The sequence below is a fragment of the Passer domesticus genome, chromosome 1, assembly GCF_036417665.1.
Source record: "Passer domesticus isolate bPasDom1 chromosome 1, bPasDom1.hap1, whole genome shotgun sequence".
Taxonomy (NCBI): domain Eukaryota; kingdom Metazoa; phylum Chordata; class Aves; order Passeriformes; family Passeridae; genus Passer; species Passer domesticus.
The window spans coordinates 117892601-117913933 of NC_087474.1; the positions used below are offsets into that span (position 1 = coordinate 117892601).

A 21333-nucleotide genomic window follows, 5' to 3' on the forward strand; every position below is an offset into this window, starting at 1 on the left:
AGGCTACAGATAATTTTTACTTTATAATTGACTACAACCCCACAGTACAGACTTGGAATATACAAGAATTTCCAGTCAGCTTTCTTTACACTCAGGAATCAGAGTTTACAATATTTCATCCTAGAAGAAGCTAACTGTAAAGCTAACCTGTAGCATCGCCACTAGCATCCAGTATTTACTACAGCAATAATAATCCCTTTCATGAAGTTCATTATAGACTTTCATTGAAGCTTTCCAGGTGTGAAAAACAGTGACAGTCCAGACAACCCCATACACAGATTTCATATTTACATTAAGATCAAGCATTTCTTTTGAAATATTTTTAAGTTACCCAGTCACTTTAGTTCTACATAATGACAGACTTCTTTTAAATGGCAGCAACTCTTGCATGTATTTTGGTTCCTTAAAAAACAGACTTGAAAGTGTTTACTTAAAATTTTCTAACCTTCTGCTGGTCGTCGATCATGGCCAAAGAAAACACGAGTTGCTGAGCTGTTAATATATGGTAAAGGAAGCTGTGGTAAGGGACCATCAGGTGAGAGCTGGGTTGCATTCTGGAGCAAAGGATCAAGGAAACAGAGTGTCACATACAATACCAGTGGTTAAATGATAAGAAAGCCAAGCTACAAACACTCAATGTTTGAACAGGAAGTACTTTTAAGATGAAATAAATAATTTCAATTAACTGTTTGACATAGTTTTGGTTTTTTTTCTTTAATAGGAGTTTGAAGTTTGTGAAATCCTTATGGGAAAAGGAGAATAATTATTTTAACCCTGAAACCTAATCACTACCATGGTTGCATTGCTGTTAGGAGCTTTGATGCAAAGCTTGACTCTCCAACTCTGAATGTGATAAATAAACTATATCTAATATCCCAACACCATTAAACAAGACTCTAACTAAGCTGAGCTGTGGATTCAAACACCAGCCTTTGAGTAAGGTCTGCCTTACTTAAACACCACAGAAATTCTGTTTATAAGCTTTAAAGACAGTATCTACATGGCTGCATATTGTGCGGCAATATCAGCACTAAACACCCTGTGATGTATATGGTATTCTGCAATCCATAATCACCCATGAACTTAAACACAACTCAATGAGTCACTTGATGCATCAAATTCTACCCTTATTAAAGAATGAAATTCACTATATAGATGACAGAGCTACCTAGTCTTTATTAAACATGTATTATCAAAAACCCTCAAAATCATTATACATTGATCAAAACAGAACAGATCCATTTCCTCTAAAAGACTATGAAACTTATCACAACTATAATTCAGCTATGACCCTCAAAAAGAAGACTTTATTGTAATAAAAACACATATATTACTGCGATAATAACCCATACTTATACCCATCTGTGAAAGTACTACACATGTGAAAAGCAACATCTGCAGGGTTTTTTTAAGTCTGAAGTAAAAAATTGAACATATCAACTAGATTAAAAAAAAGAAAAGCCCAAGTCTGGAACAAAGCAGATAAAACAGAAAATTAAATTATTAAATGATTTAACAGAAAATTGGTGACAATAAAATTACTTATTACTCAAGAAACAGAGACAAGGAAGTCATTTACCTTATAGGCATAAAGATACTCTCTTAAAAAAGCTCCTTGCTGAGCTGGAGGTTGTTTACTGTCATTGATCAAAATATGTCTGAAGGCAGACACAGCGTTGTCCAGCTGACGAAGCGTAAAGGACTGACGCCCAATGGTGAAGTTAATGTGGTCTTCTGCAAGAGACCAGCCCTTCCCTTTGTACACCTGCATGGCTTGACAGTAGCAACGTAAGGCATGTTTCTTCTGCAAGAAAAAAGGTAATTTGTCAAATTATTCCGTTATCCACTGACTGTAATTATAACATTACGAAGACTGAACACTAAGTCAGAAAAGTACTTTTTACCACATCCCTGCCACTATGTGAACTGTAACGTTTCAGAACTGTGCCTCATAGAATCTGGTCAATACTAATCTAAGCACAGAAGTGCTTCTTCCTACAGTACAAAGCCTGGCCTCCAGATTAAGTTCACATTTTCAAAGACTATAGTAACAGGCAGTAAGTTAGAAAAACAGATAAGAAAAGATTACTTTTAAAACAGTGTTTGAAGTTCCTTTAGGACTGACTGCTAAAGTCTACAGAGCTGTACTGCCAAGCCTCAGGACATAAGCCAGACTTAATACATTTCATTCCACCCAAACTGAACTTTCAGTGTGATACTTTCAGCCAACTGTTGCTCAGTATATATATCTGGGACAAAAATCCATTTCAAGAAAACCAACAAAACACAGCCCTACACACAAGAAAAATTACCAATTGCCATATCAGCCACTGGGAAATAGATGGTCTGATCCCAATCAGCCACATAGCTCCTTCCCTGCACTGCAGGACCCAGGCATTCAATCCCAAGTCTAGGTATTGAACAGCTGTATAGACATTCACTGTACAGCTAAGTCTCAGCTTCTAAAAAATGGCAACAGCATTCCCTTATTTACAGCACTAATGGGGAAAAAATGCAATATACATTCACATTGGTGTGGTGATGACAGCAGAGTACAAGCAGTAAATCCTTAACATCAGCACGTACTAGTGACACTTTAAAATAAGGTATTATGGTCTGCAGCTAAACAGCCTGGCTGATTTCTCTTCAGTAGCATTTTATGTTTTCATACCTCTAAGGAAAAATAAAATAAAATAGCTACATTTCCTGTAACACTGAAAAAGCACTTCTTGGAAACCAGAATCCCTACAAATATTAGACACAAACAACAAAGAGAACTGTTACACAAAGTCAAAACTTTACAAAATGCATTCACTTTCCCAGACAAAGGAACAGGATATAAAAGAATGAATACATGAAAAACTGCTCAATAGCTTCCTGTCATTACTGTTCTGTAATAACAATAGACAGGAAAACTATTGCATGAAGCAAACCAAGGAGGGGTTGAAGTACTCCTATTCTCCCACATCACAGAAGCCAACAATGCAAAAATACTTTTTCTAGTCCTTACCAGGTCAGTGAGACTGAGATTTGGTAGGGTGGGAGAAAATCCCCAGCCGAGACCACAGGGCTTTGTTCATAACAGAATTTTAACACTTTGGTTCTCCTGTATTACTGTCTTGCAATAACAACCCCAGCAGGAATCAAGCACAAGCTATCTTTACAGAATGTATCCCACAACTAATGCAAAAACAAAGCACAAAAGTTTTATCCAAAAAAGTGTATCTACCACTCTTAGAGCTGCCCGCAAAGGAATGTGAATGGGAGTAAAAACAATCTGATCTGTATTGCTTTAACTGCCACTTAAGTCTAACAGCCACAGAGAGACTTTGGTTTGTCATGTAGTAATTGTTCATGCACCTGCACCTCAAATAAAGAACATGCCTTTAAGTGACCCCGAAAAACAAATATCTAAATTTTGCTATTATTCTAATAAGCTGAGTTTAACAAATAATTATCTCCTGTAATTCACTCTTATCTCCAGAATAAAAATATTCCTTTGCCCAAAAAAAGCAAAATTACTGTGTATAAAATGAGACCCAGAAATGAAAACACACATCACTTAAGTTTCAAGTCAGCGATTTTCAGCATTACCTCAAAAACAGAGATAAAAGGCTAGGGTGAACATCCCAGAAATCATTTTCAGAAGACTATAGAACAGAATAATGCAGACTAACATGTAAGTGTCATAAGCCAAGCATCTTTTTCCAGACTAATGACACACTTCACTTATTTTTCAAAGTATCTAATACCAGGCATATTTTCCATGTGGAAAGATAATACTTACCTGGCCTGCTTTACTAAATCTGTGGCCAGCCAATATCATATGAAATGCAAACTTTCTAACCATGGGACTTTTCATGTTTATAAAACAATGTGCTGCCTGCTCCAACAGGAGTGCACTGCGAAGATCTGAATCCTGTTTAAAAGGAAAAAAGAAGAATTAGCCTAAGTTGAATAAAACCATAAAGGTAACAGTGGCTTTGTTTTAATGCTAAGAGGGACAGTAAGTTGTAAGATTTCTGTGAAGCTGAAGATTCTTCTATATGCAAACATTATATACATATGTGAGCACATAAAAATAAGACTGGAAGTATTTTTCAATAGTATTCAATACCATGATGTTCTTATTTATTCTAGTGAAGCATATATCAACCTGTTGCAATCTGAGCAACAAAAGAAGTATTTTCTGCTCTTTCAGTTACTCAGGCTACAGTTCCAAACACTAACCATTACTCTAAAGCACTCTCCCACCTTTTCCCCTCCCCTTCCCCTGCAGATATTAAGGCTAAAACCAAAAAATAAGACATCAGAGGTCTTGAAAAATACAGGGAGCAATGAAACTTGATGAATTTTTATCACATGAACCTTTTAAACCTATTGATTTCTTAATGTACAATTTCTTACTATTGCAAGACACAGCTATATTACTTTAACCAACCAGAAGAGAATCTACTTGATTTTACCACAGCTAAACTCCATGCTATCAGTGATGCTCAAGTATGTATCTTGACTACAAATATACTCTGGGACACCAATATATTATCCTGTGAAGATTTTCCTCACAACTACCAAAATGCTCCACAGGCATACTATGTGGAATTTTAAGCTGTAAAATGACCATGCAGACCTAATAGTATTTAAACAACTTGCTTAAATATCTTAGGCTGCTCTTGTAAACACTGGTAGCAAGCTTAAGTCGAAAGGGAAAGAATGAAGCTACAGAGACACTTGAGAAAGAAAATTACAGAACTAAACAGATTTATTCCATGCTTAAGCAGTCCAAGGAAGGTCTCAGAAGCATCACATTTGATGCAGCTGCCCATGAAATCACAACTACCAGTTAGACTTCCCTCCAAGTTTTAAAGGAGATGCTACACTATTACTGGAATTACATTTTTCTTCACTCCTTTTAAAACAAGACAATTCCTGGGTTAGAAGCTGATCCATGCTTAATTTCCACCAATTAAGATCATAAAAGTGTAGGGATTCACTAACACAGCAAGGTTCTAATGATTCATACCAGCTGAGCTACAGTAATCTCTTACTTGCTTAAACTATAGAGAACTTCTGATTATACACAGGATAGCATCCATTATGGCTGTAGCAAGCCATGCTAGTACTTTTAACACATGAGTTTGTAAGCTACACCATCCAAGAGCTAAGCAGATGCCAAAGAAAATTAGTTACAAAGCCGAAGATAACGTAGTTTGCATGGTTAAGGAAGTAAAGCAAGTCATTTGACTAGAAAAAGAATAACTGTACTAGTTCCTTCACTTACAATGTGCACAGTTTTCTTCACTTCATGCTCTATACCTGTTCATTTGCTACCTTTGGCTAGAAAATATCAGAAGGTGAGCACAAGAATCAGAAGGTAACCTAGAAGTGTTTGGGTAAGAAAACAAATAGTGAGAGCGCAGAAATGGAAAAAGCTACTAAGTTTTACCTCACTGGTCAAACGAATCAGAAGAGCAGCTGCCTCTGAATATTTGCTTTGACTTTTTAAGATTTCAGCACTAAGCAGTACACAGCGTTCAGCCAGAACCATGTTCCTAAAGTAAAAACATGCATGTATTAATAAATATTTATCAAAATAAACCTCAGAGAACATTCTCATTTCAAATCTTAATAATTTTCTACACATGGCATCAGACTGAGGTTCTGTTGCTTATTCTTGTTAAAGCAAAATATATGAAAGTTCACGCCCCCTCAAAACAACCACATACAGATTGACACATTAAGTGTCCAATCTTACTATAACAGGAGCTTTATTAAAGTCAAAGTTGGAGAGCATTTTTTAGAACAGTACTGTATTTGTAAGAGTACCAAATAAAATGATCTGATAAACAAGAAGTCCAACAGCTAGAAGCAGGTTGTACTGGCAAGTTGTACCTGTGTACCAGGTGCCCACCAAGTTGTTCTTTCACACCCCCTGCTCAGCAACACAGGGGAAGAAGATCAGACTAAAAACCTCATGTGCCAAGAAAGGGACAGGGAGATCACTCACCATGTAGTCATTGGCAAAACAGAGTTGTTTTGGGGAAGTTTGAATTAATTTATCAGCAATTAATAACTGAATAGCACAGTGATAAATAAAAGCAGAAATAAAACACCTTCTCCTGACAAATCCTCCTTCCCAGGCTCAAGTTCACTCTCAATTCTTCTACCTCCTCCTCCCCACAAGCAAGGCAGGGGAACAGGGAAAAGGAGCTGTGGTCACTTCATAACATTTCTCCTCCGTTGTTTCTTCCTCCAAATCCTCCTCCCTTGTTCCAGTGTGGGGTCCCTCCCACAGATGCAGTTCTTTAAGAATTGCTGCAGCATGTATCCTTTTTGCAGTGTACAGTCCTTCAGGAACTGTTTCAGTGTGGTTTCCCCACAGGTCACAGCTCCTGACAGCAACCTGCTGTGGCAGGCTCTGTACAGACTATAGCCACCTTCAGGGTACACCCACCTGCTCTGGCATCGGGACAGAGGCTACAGGGTAGATCCCTGCTTGCCCATGCACCTCCATGGGCTGCAAGGGAAAATCTGTTTCAGCATGGTCTTCATCACAAGCTGCAGGGAAGTCCTGCCTTGTCCTGACCTTGATATCAGTAGGGCTGTTTCTCTCATTTTCTCACTCCTTTCTCACAGCTACTGCACAGCTATTTTTACCCTTTCTTAAATGTGTTATCACAGAGGTAACAGCAGCACTGCCAGCTTGGGCAGCAGCAGGTTCATTTTGGAGATGAGTGAAAACTGATTCTGCCACAGGCAGCTCCTGCTGTCTTCTCACAGAAACTTTCCTTGCAGCCACTCCACCACCTGAAAATCTACCATGTGAATTCAATGCACAAGTTTAATAAACACTCTGTTAAGAATAGCCCAGACCTCCTTTCATACTATCCTAAATATGTTAGTTTATCTTACTCCTTAAAATGTTACCATCATTCCGTGATCATCTGGCACTGTTACTGTTCAAGGTAAGAAAGTTCAGCCACCAGATCTTTCAACTCTCACTGTAGAATGATCAGTACAAAAGTAAACAACGTACTTGCAAATATCTCTATAGGTCTGAATTGCTGTCTCCATATAATGAGCAGGATATGGCCTAGGAGCTCCAGGCTGAAGAAAAGCTGATACTGCTGCCATTTCCTACAAGAGAAATTCAGTAGAGTCAATGTATGTTTTTCAACAAATCATAAACCTCAAAAGACTGAGGAACATGTTTCAATAACCATTAGATTCAAGATCTTTATCTAATCACTTACTGGCTTATAAAAGTACACAATACATTGTAACTGATGAAAGGTTTAATACAACAGACTATTTGTGGCTCTGCTTATAATTAGCCAGAGAGTTACACACCAGTGTTGGCACTTGACAGTACTCCCAACATTGTGCAGAAGAACTGATTCAGTACAGTTTTACAAATCCAAAAGAACTTCCTGTTATCAGGAAGATTGTTCGTGCAAAATAGCACTACCATGTACTTTAAAATGAGGACTGTTTTTTGAGTTTTGCTTAACTGAAATGACATTAGGAGCTTCCAAGGAAACTCTAGTAAACATGCAGTCTGAAATTTTACTTTTCTCATGGACTGAAAATATTATAGCAAAGATTTTCTGCAGAAAGTAAACACTAAGACTAATAGATTGCAAAAATTTTGTTATTAAGACTGCTGTCATTCATTAGGAAATTAAGATTTCTTAATATCATTCTGCTTATTCAGATTATCCAAATGCAGAGCAACTTTCTGAACTGTAAAAACAGGCATTTAAGTAAAAGTTTTAATCAAGATGAAAGGATGTACAATAATGCTTCCATGGCTCTGTGAAGCAGAGTTTCAAATTTTAGCAAGTTAACCAGACTAAAGTTTACAATACATATCTTCTAAAAATTGATAAAATTACTCATTTTCCCCCAGTACTCCCATTTGTCTTGTTGAAAATTACTTTAGTCATAAACACCTTCATTCTTAGGAGGAAATTATGAATGAGTTTGTGTTTAGAGTGAAATTCAGTAGTGACATACTCAAAGTATAGCCTTCAACTTTTAAGTAACCTGAAAACAGGTACAATACCATATTTACAGTGACAGAGTCCTAATTTCTGGCAAATAAGTATTTTGCCTAAGTCTAAAAGAGATACTATAAAGCTATTTTATGTCTGGCTTTGAGTTACCAGTTTAAAGATCAATTTTTCTGGAGGTTGCATTCTAGGTTTTCTCCTTTCCATATTTTAAAAATTAACTGTCCAGTTTTTATTCATACCTTTATTCCCTTCCCATAAGAGCAGAAAACAGATTTTACAACACCTAAGAGTTTCCTAAAGATATGCAGCAGATTTGGGGAGACCCTTACAAATCTGGAGGTGGAGGAAAGAGATTACATTTTGTTACCTTCAGACAAATGTTAGAGATTATTAGAAAAAGTTCACAGAATGTTCATGTTATGTGAAGTACCAACCAGTGCTCCAGCTGCATAAAGCATTGCCTGATCATTTAAGAAGTCCTTCTTTGCTGTATGATAACAGCTATATGCAAGTTCATAGTGTTGTACCAAAAAGCACAAGTCTGCCATCTTCCGGATTTGAAGCTCTGGCGCTTCTGGTGGATACCTATAAATACAAATATTTAAATTCAAAGTCATCCTCTCTCAGCCTTGCCCCAAAACAGTCGAGAAAAGTGAATCTGCTTCCTTGTCACCACACATAACTTGGTTTCACATCCTACTTGGACTAGCAAGATTCATTGTTTCAGTAACATTGAAAGCACACACTCCTCCTTAGCCAAGAAATACTGAATGGAGTTTATAACTATCACTGAAACTGCTCAGTCAGATTAACCATTAGAGCTCAGCAGAGCTGTATGACAAAGAAAAAAAATAAAACTTTGACTGTTCACTTGGCTTCAAGTTGTTATTTCTCCACATTTCTCTTGAAATAAATAACTCCACTAAAAACTATGCTTTATGCCAAAACACTGTGCAAGTTCCTGTCCTCTGCAAGCATCAATCTAATTTTTGGTTAATCAATGCATATGCTTCACTTCAGTGATAATAAAATACATTTTAACAAACACTTGTATGTCAAATGCTGTAAGAAGTGACCTACACTTACAAGTTCAAAACAGAAAGCTGGAATTCGCAACATTTTGATTATGAATCCAAAGACACACAACACAGACATTTGAAGCTGTATGTGCATGTCAAGGACATTAAACTTGACCAGACAATGACCAAAATTATTTAGACTTCTGTGGTCAAGACAGTTGGAGAGTGTTTTTCAAGATTATACATCCTAATTCACAGAGGGAATTACCAAATCATACAGAATTAGTATTCTGGCAACACTCAAAACCTGGTTTTAGTGTATGCTAAGACACAGGCTCAGTAAGTATGAAATTCCATTTAGTTGAGCTCTTGAACACATTGTAAAAGGAATATACTCAATACTCTGCTGGAACAAATTGCATAGTTACATAAGCAAAAAAACCTATACAAGGGGTTTGGCTGTAATGAGAGGTAGAAAATCTTGTACAAATTCTTAAAAAATCCTTCATGACAAACCACAGCTTCTTTTTATGACTATTACTCTTAAAATCATGTGTTCACATTAACTTCATTGTAAATAGAGCAGGCAGATTACGATGCAAACAGCTTTTTTCATCCCCTTCTTTAAATTCTGCTATTCCTTTATTGTACATATTCAGTCACAGTACTTTTCATGATTTTTCTAACTGAAATAATTCACAACATTGCTGGTTTAGTTCACTTTGCAGAACACCATCAAACAAACACATGCTTTCCTTCCCACCCCTAAAACGGCTACATTTGCAGTTTAGAACTAAAAATAAGGACTGAGATTACTTACAGCAAACCAGAAGTATTCTTGAGCTCATTTATACTTTTCTCTGGAACCTTGCTGCCACTAAACCATTTCTTAGTAGCAGAAAACAGTGATCGGCTCAAGCCTTTCCTGGATATTAACTGGAGGAAGACATTGAATTAGAGCACTACATTGCAAGAGATGCAAGTTAAACTAATATAAAAAGCTAAGTTTCATTATAGCTTTGTGAATTGATTTTTTTTCCATAAAACAATAAATAAAAGGAGTAAAATGACTAAGAACACTTTCTTAGAATTAATCTCTGACACAGACAGAAGTTCATAAATTTATATTCATATACTCAGAATTCATATGATTATTTTATCTCAGACAGTTGATGTTCACTATTTTTTCTGTAAACTGGGGAAACAGCCATCTGAAGACCTTGAACATTTGATACATCTGTTTGAAAACTAAATTCTAAGTAATTAGAATATCTAATTTTGTGTAGTAGTCCAACCTAAAATCTAGACTACTTATAAAATAAAGTACTTCACTGTGATGCAAATGTGACCTTGACTGAACGTGGACATGATATTAATCCCACTTCCAAAAAATCCTAACTTGAGAGAAGTATATTCAGCTGCAAAACTGCTGAAATCAACAGAACTACACAATTCAGGGTGCCCCTACATTTCTTCCCTGTGAAGTAGTAACTGAAGGATATAGCTTTTTTTGCAGATGATTACTGATTAAACAAATTTCTTAAATTTAGTTGTGTATTCTAATATTGAAACACTAAGTCTATTTTGTTTCCCATGCCAGAATCATCCAAAAGCATAGAATATTAAGATTCAACAGATTTCCCTGGAAACAGCTCACTCAGGCTTTCACCATGAAGCCACGATGCACTGGAGCTGTTGATACACACTAGTTATTGTTTTTTTTTAAAGACAAATTAAGCAATAATAAGAAATTTTCAGTTATTTCTCTTAAATCTACTAACAGTTTTCAGCAAGACTGTTGAATTGTTAGATGCAGAAGGAAGTAATACTGTCAAAACAGATTTCTGGATAACTGGATTTATAGCCCAACCATTTTGCCTTGTTATGGCACAAAGTGTTTTTAAGGGTAAACTGACCTGATCATTGAGCTGTCGAATTGTTTTCTCTATGTGTGGCAAAAGTCCCCGAAACGTGAATTCCTGTATGAACTGCCTAATTCGATCGTGATCTGTGAGAGTTAAACAAGCACCATGAGGTGTCCCAGAATTTGACTTCTTCGAGTCTTGAAGTGATGTAGAAGCCTTCATGTAATCAGTGCTATCCAAACTGCCACTGGGATGATCCAGTTGAAGTGGGTGAGTCTTAAAGTTATTTGACAAGCCATCTGTTCAAAGATTGAAATAAAAGCTCCAGTAAGTATAAAGCTACTTAAATATTTTGGGTTTTAAAGGTCATTTTTACTAACCTACGTCAAAGCTTCCTTTGCTCACAACTCTGGAAAGCAAAGCAATTCGCCAACTGTTCTGCACTACAGATCAACGCTGAGCACTGAGTATTGCATCATTCCTGCAATCCTCAGAAAGCTCAGGGAATCTCAAGAATTACAACATGACTGAATATGTATGGTTTTGGTTCTCAACTACAGTGCAAGAAAATCCTCCAGTATGCTGACTAACATTAACAACTTTGAAGGGAAACTATGGAAACATTAAAATCAAAATAAAGCATTCATCAAAGTTGGGATTGCAGCCATTACTACAATGACTCCATTGGGTCCATTCTCTTTTCTTCTGCTTATATTTTAAGGTTAAAAAAACCAAACAAACAAAACAACACAACAAAAGAAAACCTAATTTTCCATGTCCTTCCAAGCAATCATGATGTGTAACAATTTCCTCCAAAGTCCTCTTTGTTCAATGAGAAGGGCTACTGACCACTATTGCATTTAGCTCTCTGAAACAGACTGAGACACTGCTTCACTCTAAGACTCAAGCAGTTCTCGTATTTATAAGAAAATCAGCTTGCTCTATCTGGCGCCAAGGAAAGCTGAGCTGTGAAAGCAAATCCTCATTGGATATTACTCATGAAATCTAATCTTGAGTTTGTAAAGTTCAATTGGTAGCTCCCAGACTACATATGGGCTGCAAGGCCTTACAGAGATGGCAGCTGTAGGGTCTCCTACCCATGCTAGGTCTCCACATGCCTTTCAGGTGAGATATGAAGGATCTGGGCCAAGGTAGGCCAGGCAATGCAGGGTACCTCACTTTTTCCTTATCTGGTGATGCCTTTCATCTGAATCCTACACAGTTATCTTAATTGCTCTTAAGGGTGAAATAATTTGCACTCAATTTCATTTACTATCCTCTCCCATCCACAAGCTGAGTTCCAAAGCAAGTGCTTCCAAACAACTTACAAACTAAGCACTCCCTTAACATTTACAGATTTAATACCAAAATCAAACGCCAAAACCTCAGCTTCCAAGTTATAGCAAAGCATACAAACCAAAACTTTCATTATTATGAAAATTGAACATTTAATCCTATGCTATTTTCACTAATTACCAGAGTTTGCAGACAATATGCTTAGACTTACAAAATATGAGCCCAATACCTCATTAGCCATCTCATTAAGGAGATGCCACCAATCCAGTAGGTCAGTACCACAGCATTTTTCTTTGAAGACACTTAAAGCATTTAAAAAACCATTACTCTTAGTTGCCTAAGAGACCATCTAATTAAATACTGTCCTAGACAAAAGAGAGTTGTGTAAATGCTGTAAGATCAAGGTTTTCATAAAGTTACAAAAATACCTTTAATTTCACCTTCTATGCCATCTGATATCAAGTGATCAGTATTCTTGTTAGAAACAGTACAATCTTCATAAGAATCCTGCCAGAAAAGAGGGGGGAAAAAGTCAGAACTTTAATACTACTCAGCCACATACCAAAAACCATTAAACAGGAATTGTCAATTTCAATAAGTTAACTGAATTACTACAACAGCACGTTTGCTCGTATGTATTAACTTCTTTAAGTAGTTTCTGAGGCTTTAAGAAACTGGTCTTAAAGATGAAAGTTATATTCACCAAATGAAGCAAGTACCTTCTAACTTGCTCAACAGTCTTCCCTGTCAACCAAAGTAACTCCAACTCTTGCACAGCAATGCCTACAGCAGCAAAAATACATTCCCTAAAGCAGTCCCTGCATAAACTCACACACACAAAGATCTATACTGCACAGTTGATATGGGACAGAAATAAAAAATATCTGATTAGTTTATGGTGGACTGTAACTCACTTGTCCTCTTAGCTTATAGAATATGGAATGTTTTGACTTTTCAGTTGCAGCTGATGCCAAGAATGGCTACCTAGAACAGACAGCTACATTTGGTAAAGAAATATGATTCCAGAAACCTTTTAATCATAAGGAGTTATAACTGCAAGTCAGTCAAAAGCAAACTCAAAAAAGAGTATTTTTAGTTTTAAAGCAAAAATACAGATATTTATGGCAAACTCAAAACACACTATCCCTTGCAATCTTAGCAGATGACAGACCAGACTAGACCCACAAGAAGTTATCACAAAAACCACATATACTCCCACGAAACAACACACCCAGACTATTCAGTGAAGTACAGAAGACCTAGGGAAAAAATTTAAGACTGAGGAAGACAAAAATGAGAGTAGAAAGTTACTATGAACAGGACACTTCTGAGGTTGCTTCCTCTTACAGCTCTTATTATTTCTTATTTATTGTCCATTATTTCTTGTGCTCCTGTCAGTCTTTCAGTCCAGTATTTCAGTGCTTCTTACTGTCAACTTAAGTAGCACAGAGGACAGTTCCTACTGAGAACTAATCTTGTGCCCTCACAAAAATCCACAGCTGTGTCAGAAGTGTCTGGACTGCCTACTCAATCTGCAGAAACACATACATAACACTAAGGTGAAACTTAATGCAACTAAAATGGACTTTCACAAGGACAATAAAATCTGGTTTTAGAATACTGTAATACCTGGTTCTGGATAGTGTTCTTCTGAAGGTACTGACTCCAAGGATCTGGTATCTGTTCGTCTGCTCCTCTGTTAGACACCCGAGAATTTATTTTCAGCAAATAGCAACCCTGAGTTCCATATCTCTGTTTCATCTCCTCATAAATGGAGTCAGCTCTGAAACAGTAAAACAACATTTATCCTGTCTTGATATCAAACTAACTTTAAAGCATGTACTGCAACAAACTATTTCAGACTATTATCCATAGTGCTTAAAAGGAAAATTCTCCTATTCTTAAAACAATCCGTTATGCAAGAGTAAAACTGAAAATCTTTGAGAATTAGTTCAGAAAGCTACCAAAGAAAGCACCTACCCCAAAAGCTGAGACTGATTAATTTCATTTTAGATGAACAAAAGAAGATCTAAAAATAATACTTTCAAATATCTGTCTTGGTAATAGCATACTGGCTATTGGATCCTGTTGCATGTCTAATCTCAACAGAATTTATCAACACAAACATTTTGGCCAAAGAGCTCATCTGTAAGCTCAATGAAGGCAGATGACCCACCTTTGCTCTTCTCCTGTGCTTACATCATGCAGTAACACATAATATTTGAGCGTGTTTGGTATAAACCACTTGGGATATGAGTATTCACTACTGTGCTGAATCCGATGTTGTTCTTGGGACAGCTTCAGGAACTGCTCCACAGGGTCAGGTTCACCAGAAGAAACTACCAGCATACCTGAATTCATTAAGGACATATACCCAAAGAACACAGGGACACCACTGACCATAGAATAAAACTGGAAGTGTATAAAATAGAACAGGTGAGTACAATACTTCAGCATGTACAACATGCTACTACAGAAGTACGTGCAATTAGAATTTGGCCTTACTCTCAATAACAAACAATCAGTTAACTAACATCTGTAAAATGAGATGCAACAGGAGTTTGCTCCAATTCTGACAGTGAATCTAAGTTTAAGCTGCTACATGATAGCCAATTTAAGATTTTAGATAGAAACCAGATGTTCACATAGCAAACGTGTAGCTGAAATTCATCCCCACTGTATTTTAGCTTTCAACTTCCAAGGAGAGTTGGGGCTTTAAGTTATCACCTGAACCACAGTGATGACCAGCATTCATAAACACAGCAACACCACCTGGGTAAAAAGCAGAAGAGTTTCAGATTTTTACCTCAATGCAACTACACAATCATTAATAAGGAACATCCCACCCTGCTACATCTACTCACCAAATCAAAAGACATTACTTCAGAGAAGCCAAAAAGCAAAGTTATATTTTAAATGTTATTAAAATTCAGAAGCCAGAATCATTATTTTGCAAAATTAATTCTGCACAAGTGTGGCCATTATAATACCTTTCCACTATACTGAAATTATAATGTTCAGTACAGACTTAGGAACAGTGTCATAAAACCTGCAGTATCATAATTACTGTAAAGCTTAACACCAGCTACATCATGAAACAGTAATTACTCTCAATTTCCATGTAGACAAGCAAATTGGGCCTAAGCTTTGGTTAAAAAAAAAATTAAATAAAAGTGAAAGCATTCAGGCATCATTCCAGTCTTTCCAGACTTCTTTTTATCCAGCATAGCTCAAAGTTCACCAAATTTCCAAAATATCATCTCCCCAACCTCCACCACTCCATCTGCTTACAAAAAGCTATTAAAAAGCAATAGATACATCCCAAACACACATTCCTCTGTTGTAGATAAGGGACGGACAAAAGATATCTAAAGAGCTACAGCAGAAAGTGTCTTAGGATGATGGAGTTTCATTTACAGGTATTGGCTTTGAGCTCACTTTGACACAAAAATAGTGTGTAGAAAAGGGGGAAAAGCCCCAATACAAACACTACAAAAAAAACTCAGGCCAAACAGTCACAAAGAAAACCCTGACGCCCTTATGAAATCAGTCTGTGTAGTCAGACATAGTGGAAAAATAAATAGGCTTCAAATCATAATTGTGAAAGAGTTACTGCAAAATTTTCAGTGTCTCCTACATTACATTTTGTAACAGCCTTCCCTGGAGCAGCCTGTAACGTTCAAAGGATACATGCAACATAGTGGTTTAAGAATTCGTGATCAGATGCAGGCATGGACTGAAGAAAGCATTCTCTGTAAGACTCAAACCAAGGAGTAGTAGCTGAAATACACAATAAAACAGGACAAATTAGACTATGTGTGAAACTTGTTTATCCATTAATGAAAAGGAAGTATGAAAGACTACACCTGAAAGCAAAGCCTGCAAACTCTTGACAAAGTTTGCATGGCAGGGGAAAGAAGAGGGAACAGTCCAAGGAGAAAGTATTTTAGATGCAACACAAGTAGGAGAAACAGTAACACTTCAATCAAATCCTGTGAAACTGAATGTGGAACTGAATACCACCTTAAGCACCACATTCCTCACCACTGAAAGCTCACATGTATTGTGAGTCCTTGTTAAAGGTCTACTCTTTACCACCCCTTTAAACAACCAAACACTTGGCAAAGAAAGAAATAAATTCTTCTAAGTCACTGAATTTCTGGGCCAGGTATGTAAGAACTGACCAAGAAACAAAATTCATTTTTGAGTATGTAAAGGAGCTAAGGATTACCAAAACCCTATGCTGCCCGTTTTCTACAAGTGTTGACTTGGCTTGACAGCAGTCCCCTTCCCATGACTTGCTAAAACAAACCGTTCAGCTGGCAAAGATCCAAGAAGATAAAACCTGAGATCCAAGTTGTGCCATTAATGCCTAATATTTTAGCCTGCCATGTTCAATACCCTTTTACAAGAGGGATTTCATTTTCTTAAGAGTAACAAATCAAGGGAAGCCAAGGATGTCTGGGACATCAAAAAAGTGTGAACCTAATATTGTCCATTTCTTTCCACTCCAGCTATAGGTCAAACAATGAACTATTATTTCTTCTTTTAAGCATATTCTATTATATCTTTATTCTCCCAACTCCTTTCCCTTGAGTGGGAAACAGACTCCAGAGCACAATAAATTCACTTTCAATAACCTGATTTCACACTGAAGTAACTGGAATCCAGTGTCATGTCACCTGCAAACTAGAAAACAGTAACTAGTAGAGAAAAAAAAATTGTTAAGAAAATCTGAAGGTATTTTCTTTGTATGACCCTAAAAAACCCACATCGCTAGACTTTAGTAAATAAAAATAAAATAAAAAATTCTAATACTTTGTAAAGCTCTCATGCACCCCCTCATAAAAACCAAGCCAAACCACCACTTTGATTTCACAAGCTAACTTTAACAGGTTCATTTTTATGTTGGAATTATCTTGTATGGCAGTCATTGAATGCATTTGTTTAATCCTACATTGTCAAGCCATCTTAGATTGGCTTCAGATACACAGAAGTCAGATACAGCCACACTTGAATTCAGTCTAGCAGTCAGCGCATGTCACATTAAAAAAAAGCCTAATAGGAGACAAGCTTCCAGCTTTTGGTTACAGCCTTTCCAGAAACTGCTCTCTGAGTACTCATCTAGGATATAAAAAGCTCTTGGCTTTCCTGAGCCCTACATGCAAACATGCCAACTATTTAAATTGAGGAAAACACAGCTTGTTATTATTAAAATCAAGCCATAAGAAAGTGACTCATATGCATTTTTCCCATGTATAACAAGCCGTGCAGTAACTCTGGTTCAAAGTAAACACTGTTAAACAACCCAAGGGAAAAAAAGTTTTCACTTCTGTTTTACAGCTGAGTCACAGCGAAATAAAAAATCATGTGTTTTTTAAAATCTGACAGTTACAAACACGGAAGTATTACTTTGTTTTGTGGATTGGTTCCCCTGCCATCTTTTTTCATTAGGCCTATTTAAAAACCTTGGAAGCAGCCTCAAAGGCAACTGGACTCCCTCTACACAGCAACATTAACAGGATTCACTTGAGCATTTTACAGAGCTGTAATCACTTATCATAGATACTTGATAAACACACAACATACTCAAAACAAAAGCAGTATTTGAAAAAAATTCCACAACTGTAACATCTCATAACACATTACAGCAGTGCAGACCAACACTGTCATTCAGGTCTACACACTTTGCATTTTTCCAGTAGGCTGGAACAGAACTGAAGTTTTGGCAAACTTGTTAACATGCTCAGAACTTACTAATAAAAAAAAAAAAGTAATATGTCTAAGTAACAGCTCAAGAATGGAAAGTCTACTTCATGAAGTTTTGTACCCTTTAGGCATTTAGCAGGATCTGAACAGATACTACTGAAAGGATAGCTATTACTAACCAAAGGCATAAACTATATTAATATACAAAAATGAAAAACATCAAAACCTGGCTCTTATAGACCCCAATGCAGAGCCTTGAGAGGTCAATAACCAATGTGGCTTGGTAGGAATAAGTCTCATAAACTACATAAAAACATGTTAGGAAGCTTTTTTTTAAGGATCATACTCCAGAAAGAATATCACTATAGCAGAGACATACGTGCTCCAAGTACAGTCAGCAGTTGAGTTCCAACTTAAAAAGTGTTACTATCCCGTGAAAAAGACATTCCTCAGAGAAGCAGAAAGTACATTTGAAATACAGCACAGTGAAAGTATACAGTTCCATAGGATCAAACAATCCAGTGTTTTTAACAGCATCACATAATTTACCACCACCACCGTTATTGATTGTATGGAAAGACCACATGATTTTGATTAACAAGAGTAGAAATGTGATTAAAGGAAAAATTAAAACAACCACCACCAACGATTTTTCAGTTAGGGGGAAAAAATGGAGGAACACACATCTACGTCCAGAAAAGTGCTGAACAGTTGTAGCAGATGGTAAGGAAAGGTGGATGGGGCACATGGAAAAGGAGTAAAGGGCAATTTGGCAAATCGGCACCAACCACAAAAAAATACCTGAATAAAACGTGGATGTGTTCAGTTCCATCAGTGTCTCTTTCCAATTACTGTACCAAGGAACACTAGCTTTAACTGAGCGATCTGATAGAAAAAACATGATATTATTATACTAAAAAGGGTCAGATGCAAACACACTCTTGGATTTTACACTCTGGAAGCGTGAAGTAGAAAAAATCTACACCATGCAGGCCCCTGAGGGGCATTGAGGAGATTTGACTCCAGCTAACCTTAACCATGAATATTTCAGGCTTCTCAACATTTGACAATGTACTTTAATGGAAATCAAGATTAATTTGTAGTTCAGACCCAATTCTAGGCTTGTACAAAAATGGAAATTCTATCAAGTAGCAAAGATTAAAGTTGTATCTACACTTTATTCCTATTTCACTAGATGGAAGATACTCCAAATCTAAGGCACTAACTTGTGAGATTTCCAAGCCTATAGTCCTAGTTAAAAGTACCTGAATATATTAGTTGCTGGAAGTGGTTGCCCCAACATTCTCTTTCATCTCAAACATATTCCTCCAATGCCTTATGCCAGCATTCATATCATGCAGCCCTGAACAAACACAGCCAGGGAACTGATCTAGTAGAAAAAATTCTTCCCTTCTCTCAAATAATTTAGTTCTTTAATGGGATCTTTTTTTTTTCACTTTATATGTGCACCAATACATGGGAGAAGCAGGCATGACTGACCACGAGCAACTTTTCAGCAACCAAATGAGTCTCCCAGCACTAGATTATGGAACTATAAGAATATTAAACAAAACTAAGAAGGATTACAAACAATTAAATCAATACAACACAGCAGTTCCAAAACTTTTATCAAAAAAAGAGCGGGATTATGACTCCAATGCCATAAACATCATAACTCAGCTTCTTAAACACTGTTTATCTTCCTTCCAAACAAACTGCACTTGATCACCATTAAAATTAAGGATATATATTTTAATATCATTAACCTAGAAAACTAATTCACTCCCAAAAAAGAACAAATTAAGAACTGATGAGAACATTTCCCATCTGCAATGCCAAATGATTATGTTCTGCTGTCAGGAATTAATGCATCCCTTGGTTTGAATAAAATGCTCTAAGAAAGTTTAAAAGAAATAAAGAAATACCCTAAATGTCTTAGTAAATACTCATATTCATTTAAGCATAAAGAAACCCTACTTGATACTTCTTCATATTCTCTTAGACTGTAATGGGATACAAACTCCTACATCAACAGCACTGTCAGTGTTTTGTGAAACAGGGTTCCACTGAATGACAAAGCTACTACACGAAGTTGTCCTTCTGTGTCATCTTAAATAGCTTATACACCTCTCCTCCTGTCAAATAATCATATAGCCAGTCTGAATGGAAGTAAGAACCTAATCACTGAGAGATAAAAGATAGTCAAGTAGTAATTTGTACATCCGAGGCTCCAGCAGCAAATATAGAAAACAAAAGGAGAGATATTTGCTTCTATAACTACAAAGCATTGCTTAATATAGACACTATTTTTCTTCTCTTCTTTCCACACCTTACTTCTAAACTAAGGTCATTAAAAACCTCATGGAAAAGTCTCCTCACTGAAATAATTCTGCTTTCTTAGGGTCTTTCCATCTCTAGAATTGAAGCAAACTTTCCATCCAAAAAAAAAAAAAATTACAAGGGCACAGAAATTTAAAAATATGTGGGATTTTCAACAAATCTCAAAAACAAGAGGTTTCAGGCTCAGGTCTTTTGCTTTATAACCAACACAGGATATCAAGTTGAAGACTTATCTTGTAAATTAGGTATCCAAAATATAAGAATTATGCCATTTTTCTATTATCAACATTAAAAAAACTTTACTACAGCAACATCAGTCACTAATCCTCATGAAGTTTTATCAGTCCACTGCTATAGCAGAGCCAAACTCTTCACTGCAGGCTGAACTTTAAATACAATAAATTACGCATGTTTAAATAGGGCAGTGCATACATGCTTTGAACTAAGTACATGCTCAGAGGCTTTAATGGATTAGGGTCTTAATTGGGAGGAGTTCAATCTTCTCAGCTCCTTAGATCAGGTCTCATTTAGCATTATTCACAATGCCTCATCCCTTGGAGATTTGAGAAAAAACATTTTTAGAATACTCGAGTCATTCTGACGGTGAAATATGAAGCACAAGTTCCACAGAAGAAAACAAAATTAAAATAAAAGAAATCAAAGGAGGCCCATACCTTTCCTCACAGTCCCTTTTCCTTAAACTTTTTATGATTTTATCATAAAAATAAAAGAAGCTAGGATAACTAACTTCCAGATAAAGCCATACATTAGTACCAACACTCTAAGTTCTGATATTTATTCAGCCAAGTGCAACAAGTCACTGCATCAGTTTTGTAACAACAAAATTACAAAACCAAAGCATCAGTAATGGCCACATTAAAATAATGATTTAACAGAACTAGAGAAGAACGACAACATTAGAAAAATTAAAATTATTAATTCAGTTCAACCACTCTTTCACTCTTGGCTTTTTATATAAAGCCAAAAGTATTTGATAAATCCAAAGTTTCAGTAAACTGATAAACTCTGAAGAATTTTACTACATGTCATGAAGCCGAAATGAAGACTAGAAACCTTTCAGCCAATTCC

General features: G+C 36.4%; 1 protein-coding gene across 4 annotated transcripts in view; it reads right to left on the reverse strand.

The window, feature by feature from the left end:
* TRAPPC8 (trafficking protein particle complex subunit 8) overlaps positions 1 to 21333 on the reverse strand; it is a 52007-nt gene that overhangs the window by 24814 nt on the left and 5860 nt on the right. For 2 of the 4 annotated variants that reach the window (XM_064384944.1, XM_064384942.1), the window contains exons 3-15: positions 18706 to 18789; positions 15886 to 15975; positions 14372 to 14546; positions 13825 to 13978; positions 12624 to 12702; positions 10951 to 11198; positions 9855 to 9970; positions 8450 to 8600; positions 7037 to 7137; positions 5447 to 5552; positions 3788 to 3919; positions 1580 to 1804; positions 446 to 554 (exon numbers count right to left, since the gene is read on the reverse strand). In XM_064384944.1, the coding sequence (XP_064241014.1) occupies positions 446 to 554; positions 1580 to 1804; positions 3788 to 3919; positions 5447 to 5552; positions 7037 to 7137; positions 8450 to 8600; positions 9855 to 9970; positions 10951 to 11198; positions 12624 to 12702; positions 13825 to 13978; positions 14372 to 14546; positions 15886 to 15975; positions 18706 to 18789 (1770 nt within the window). The remainder of the gene's footprint in view (positions 1 to 445; positions 555 to 1579; positions 1805 to 3787; positions 3920 to 5446; positions 5553 to 7036; positions 7138 to 8449; positions 8601 to 9854; positions 9971 to 10950; positions 11199 to 12623; positions 12703 to 13824; positions 13979 to 14371; positions 14547 to 15885; positions 15976 to 18705; positions 18790 to 21333) is intronic. The other 2 variants (XM_064384948.1, XM_064384958.1) reach the window with 1 other exon arrangement.